The 5,709-nt window shown below is 57.4% G+C and overlaps 1 protein-coding gene across 1 annotated transcript in view; it reads right to left on the reverse strand.

The window, feature by feature from the left end:
- LOC102259272 (pancreatic secretory granule membrane major glycoprotein GP2) overlaps positions 1-1,648 on the reverse strand; it is a 14,582-nt gene extending 12,934 nt beyond the window's left edge. The window contains exons 1-2 of the mRNA XM_005861483.2: positions 1,625-1,648; positions 476-602 (exon numbers count right to left, since the gene is read on the reverse strand). Of these exons, the coding sequence (XP_005861545.1) occupies positions 476-602; positions 1,625-1,627 (130 nt within the window). The 5' untranslated portion in view covers positions 1,628-1,648. The remainder of the gene's footprint in view (positions 1-475; positions 603-1,624) is intronic.
- Between the last annotated feature and the right edge of the window lie 4,061 nt (positions 1,649-5,709).

Genomic DNA, 5,709 nt, shown 5'->3' on the forward strand with positions numbered 1-5,709 from the left:
GCACAGGTGACTCCTGCAGAAATTTTCACCGAGTGTGACCCTTGGACCCTTCCTGTGGCGTCTAAGATGCATAATCCGTGGGTTTCATGAACCACAGGGGTCACTAAACCCTCGATGCATAGGTGGGCACACGGGGCAGAGGCCGGCGAAGGCCACAGCCAGGCCCAGAGCGTCGGGGCTCCCGCCCTCACACACCCAGTCCCCATCTCCCCACACCTGACATGGGAGCTATGCTAACTGGCTCCCACTCTCCCACTCTGTTAACTGGCAGGGGGACTTCTGATTCGGCTCTTTGAGGGACAGTTACTTGATTCTGGCTCTTCTCTCCTTGGCCTCTTGACTTCCAGCTTCCAAGGCCCCTGCTCCTCTCATTGGGCCACAGCTGCCTTTGCTGCACAGCCCTGCTCACTCCCAGGTGTGTGTGTGTGGCGGGGTGGGAGGGGGCAGTTGAGACGCAGGCAAGCAGAGCACTCACCTGGCTGCTCTGTAGAGGCCAAGGCCAGAGCGCAGGCGGCTGAGACCAGCCACAGGACCGGGAAGCCCAGCATCCTCTCCACAAACCCAGGCTGCAGCTCACTCAGCGGCTCCGACTCTCCATGCAGCTGGGAGGGGAAGGCCAGTGCGGTCAGGGGTGCGAGGCTGGAGGGAGCTCACACAGTGCCAACCAGGACGCATCCTCATCCCTGGCACAGGGCCCATCTAAAGCTCCCAGCCACCCTCCAAGGAGCTGCCATCATGGCTGCCACTGCAGGATGCAGACACTGAGGCTCCAGAACACGGATCCTGGAACCACGCAGTGAGCCTCCTGCAGGCGGCTCGCAGGAAGGTAAACAGTTTGCTTACGGCACAGAAGTGGCCACTCTCCTTCCTGGAGGCCCTATTGTTTGAGAGCAGGTGGGACAGGCAGGGAAGAGCTGGGGCAAAGGGGAGGAGGCTGAGGCCAGAGGAGCGGGAGCTTTGTCAGCTGCTCCGCGGGAGGCCTCGGGGTCTGGGGCAGGTCCTGCTCCTCCTCAGGGCGAGGTGAGGGTCTGGAAACTGGGTGGGGGGAGGGGTGGTGCTGGGGACACCTGCCGACAGGGAGTGGCCCTGTCCTGTGCTGTGTGCCAGGCCTGGCTAAGAGCCCCTGTGTGCCCATGGGGAGCGGAGGTCTCTGTGAAGTGAGCCGTGCCAGGCTAGGCCGGGCGTGCTGGTGGCAGCGTCTGGCATCCCAGGTGCCCAGTCAAGGCTTGAGAAATGAGTGCCTACGTAAGCCTGCAGGCAGGCAGAGTCGAATCGCTATGAAGGGCCTGCCTGCACTCACGTTAATGACACGTTCTGTTCTGGAAAACCCTTTCCTCCAATGGGCAAACCTTCAGAGGCTTCCGACCGCCCCTCAGGGACGTGGGCTAGAGAGCGAGCTGTGTCTGGAAGGGTGGCGCGAAAATGCGAGGAGAGAGCACCAGACAGGGCCGAAGTGGCGTCTGGAGCTGGAGTGGCGTCCGGAGCGCTGGGCAAGGGCCAGTGTCCAGACTCCTTGCTGGGTTCTGAGAGTTTCCAGAAATAAGCGACCCTCGCAAGCCCAGCGGGGGCTCTGGGGCGGCCCCAGGGCCTGGAGAGCGCCAGGTTGGCTTGCCACAGGACTTACCATGGACAGAATACAGCTCCTCCTCTGGCCTTGCCTGGTGTGCAGCCTGCTGGCCACCAGCCTTTTATTGCCCTGCCCTCCCATGTGGCTCTCCACCATTGGTGCCCAGGAGCCTGGAGTCACTCCCGGGCGTTGGCTGGAGGCGAGATAAGTGATTTGCCACCAGGATGATGAAAGAAAGGCCCTTTGCCCGTCTCCCTCCCCAGTGTAAACGCCCAGCAGTTTCCCCTTTCGGCAAGGCGTCCTCGTCACCCCTTCCCCGACCCTGTGGGTGCCTGAAGCCGCGGGCAGCACCGAGCCCTACACACACACACACACACACACACACACACACACACACACGTGATGAAGCTTAACTTATAAAAGAGGCTCAAGGAGATCAGCACTAACTAGTAAGGAAACAGGACGACACACTGCAATGGAAGGTGTGAGGCTCTCTCTCTCTCAGTGTCACACGGCCCCAGCACCCTGTGGGGACGATGTGAGGAGAAGTGAGTGAAGGGCGCACCCTGGGGCCTAGCGCTGGGCACTGCTGGCCTCCTGACCGCCTGCCAGAGGAGGGCCATGTGCCTCGCGAGGCCTTCTCCATCCTAACTGAGGATGGGTCACGCGCTGTGGCCGTAACTCTTCCAGTGTGAGGTGTGACAGCAAGACGAGCACTGTTTGCTTTTCCTGCTTCACAATTCCACGGGACATGGTCTCACCAGAGACCTGACCGCCTCCTTATGAAGTCAGGAACATTCGCCTCTTCACCCACAGGCAGCACCCCGGCTTCTGGGCACTCCTGGGCTGCTGGCATCCCTGCTCCTGGGCTCAGGCGCCGTTAGGTAATGCCAGGGTGGCTGGAGCACAGCCCAAGACACGCAGCATCGATTGACTAACCGAGGCGGCTACGGAGGGAGGGACTGACGGGGTAGTGCCTACGGCATGCAGACGTGGGCGAAGCGATGGTCACATCCCAGGCACCTGGCACAGGATGGACAGTGTGAGATTTCATCACACTATGCAAATGGTGCAAAATGCATGAATGGTTTATTTCTGGAATTTTCCGTTTCAGATTATTGGACTGCGGTTGGCCACAAAGAACTGCAACCTCGGAGAGCAAACCCGTGGCTAAGGGGAATCACGGTGTGTCCTGAGTGCTGGCACACTGCCCACGCCGGGCCTCCGTGCACACAGACCAATTGCCGCCTCAGTGAAGCAGAAGCAAACACTGGTCAAGGGAAGCTCAATATCCAAAGGGAAGTGGGAAGAAACCAGCAGGAACTTGCTTGCACAATGGTGCCTGTGTTCCTACCTAACCAGCTCACCCAGCTGCTCAGGCCAGGGCCTCTCTGCAGAGCCGGCAGAAGGGCTATAAAAACAAGGTGTGGGCCCAGACTTCCCCCAACTTCAGACATTCAGGACTGAGGCGCCCGGGCAGGGCCACCACTGACCGTGAACAGGGATGCAGTGGATGACGAGGGCCTTGGCAGAATGAGTGTCAGAAGAGCCTCCCCCATCTCTGTGGCTGTGTGGGTGCCCTAGAGGTTGGAAGGTAGGAAACTGGGAGGCGGCTGTGCATCAAGGACTTACAAACTCCAGGCCCGGCCTGGCGCTCGTGGCCTGAGAGACACCAGGGAGTTGGTAAAAGAGCCAAAGCTCTTGCAGAACAAGCGGCCGCTGCCTCTTCTGTGTTAGACACTCTAAAGAGCCATGGCCACTGGAGAGGGGGCAGGGGTCCTGGCATCGGTAACACCTTCTAGCAAAACCTCAACCTGGACACAGGAAAGGTGATGCAGCCAGTTCTCTACAACTAGCGCATTTGGAGGAACACCCATCTGGGCCCACAGAAGGCCCTGAGCCATTCTCTGTGGACGGGCACTAGCCTCCTCCCCCCGGCGGCCACTCCCTTCTCTCAAGCAGCCTCTCAAGGTGCCACTACCCACTGCCTCCCCCGCTTCTCAGAGGCGGGGCATCGACTTCAGGAAACATTAGGCCACGAACTGACTTTACTCAGTGTTGTCTCCTTCCCCAGTCAACATGCAGAGCCGCCTCCATCCTTCACTTCCTCCCAACCTCTGACGAGGCGATAGCCTTTTCAACGCCAGTCCTGCATTCTCTCGGACGCCTCCATTCCAGGCTGAGCCGGGAAGCTGTAGAGTCCACTGGCCCCTGTCACTGGATAGCTTGCTGCCCCTCCAGGCACTGTGTCCTCACTGCCTGTGCAACAACTTTCCTGGTTCTCTTCTGCCCATGTGTGCACACCTTACCTGATCCCCTCCCTCCAGCTGTCCTTGGGAATAACGGTAGATCACAGTTTTCTTCTCACTCCCTTTGCTCTCGTTAGGAGGCATCCCGGGATCGCATGGTGTCTGGTACATCCACAGGCTGGTGGATTCCAAATCTGGAACCCCGATCCTGACTGCTCCCCTGAAACCCAGGCCACCTACGCAGCTGCGTGCTGGGCCTCTCTGTGTGGGCTTAGATGCTGGGGGCATTTTGAACTCAGAAGTTCCAACTATGACCTCATCAATTTCCTTAAATCTCTCCCTCCTCGTTGCATCATCTATCTTTTTAAAAATTACATTTGTTGGGGTGACATTGGTTAATGGGGTTATATAGGCTTCAAGTGTACATTTCTATGGTACAGGATCTGCACACTGCACTGTGTGCCCACCACCCAAAGTCACAACATCTTCTGTCACCACATATGTGGCCCCTTTTACTACCTCCCCACCCCTTCCCCCTGCTAACCACCACACCGTCGTCTGTGTCTATGAGTTTCAGTTTTATATCCCACATATGAGTGAAATCATATAGTTCTTAGCTGTTTCTAAGAAAACATTTGTGAATAAATGTTTTCAATTTTTTCAGGTAGATACCCAAGAGAGGAATTGCATCATATGTTACCATTAGTCACAATATTTTGAGGAACTGCCACACTCTTATCCATAGTGGCTGTGCCAGTCTACATTCCCACCAGCAGAGAATGACGTTCCTTTCTCCACAACCTCTCCAGCACTTGCTACTTGTCTTGGTAACAGGCATTCTAACAGGTGTGAGGTGCTATCTCATTGTAGCTTTGTTTTGCATTTTCCTAATAGCTAGTGAAGTTGAGCATCTTTTCACATGAGTCTTCTTGGGAGAGGTCCTCTGCCATTTTATACTGGACTAGAGGGCCGATGCATGAAATTCATGCAAGAGTAGGCCTTCCTTCCCCCCAGTTGCCAGCAACGGCTTCCCTCTGGCACCTGGGACCTGGGCTTCCCTCCCAGCCCCAGCTTCATCCAGAAGGATGGAAGGACATCCAGAAAGACGTCTGGTCTAATTAGTTTTTTTATTATAGAATAGAGGTCTGGTGCATGAAATTCATGGGGGGGAGGGGGTCCCCTCAGCCCAGCCTGCACCCTCTCCAATCCAGGACCCTTCAGGGGATGTCCGACTGCCGTTTAGGACTGATCCCAGGGATCGGGCCTAAACCGGCAGTCAGACATCCCTCTCACAATCCTGGACCACTGGCTCCTAATCGCTCACCTGCCTGCCTGCCTGGTTGCCCCTAACTGGCCCCCCTCCCCCCGCCAGCCTGATTGCCTCTGTGTGCCGGCCTGGTCGCTCCTAACTGCCCCCTGCTGCCGACCAGGTTGCCCCCAACTGCTCCCTCCCTGCCAGCCTGATTATACCTAACTGCCCCCCCACAGACCTGGTCACCCCTTACTGCCACCCCTGCTGGCCTGGTTGCCCTCAACTGCACCCCTCTGCCAGCCTGGTCACCCCCAACTGCCCCCCCCCGCTGGCGTGGTCACCCCTCATGGCCCCCCTCCAGGCCTGGTTATCCCACACAGCCTGCTGTTCAGTCGTTTGGTCATTCCTCACTAACCCCCCTGCAGGCCTGGTCATAGGCAGCCATCTTGTGAGGGCGTGATGGTTAATTTGCATATTATGTCTTTATTATATAGGACTAGTAACCTGGTGCACGAAATTCATGCACTGGGGTGGGGAGGGAGGGGCCCCTCAGTCTGGCCTTCACCCTCTCCAAACTGAGACCCCTCACAGAATGTCCAACTACCTGTTTGTGCCCACACTTTTAACAGATAACAGCTCCA

This window comes from Myotis brandtii, unplaced genomic scaffold (genome assembly GCF_000412655.1).
Source record: "Myotis brandtii unplaced genomic scaffold, ASM41265v1 scaffold152, whole genome shotgun sequence".
Taxonomy (NCBI): Eukaryota; Metazoa; Chordata; class Mammalia; order Chiroptera; family Vespertilionidae; genus Myotis; species Myotis brandtii.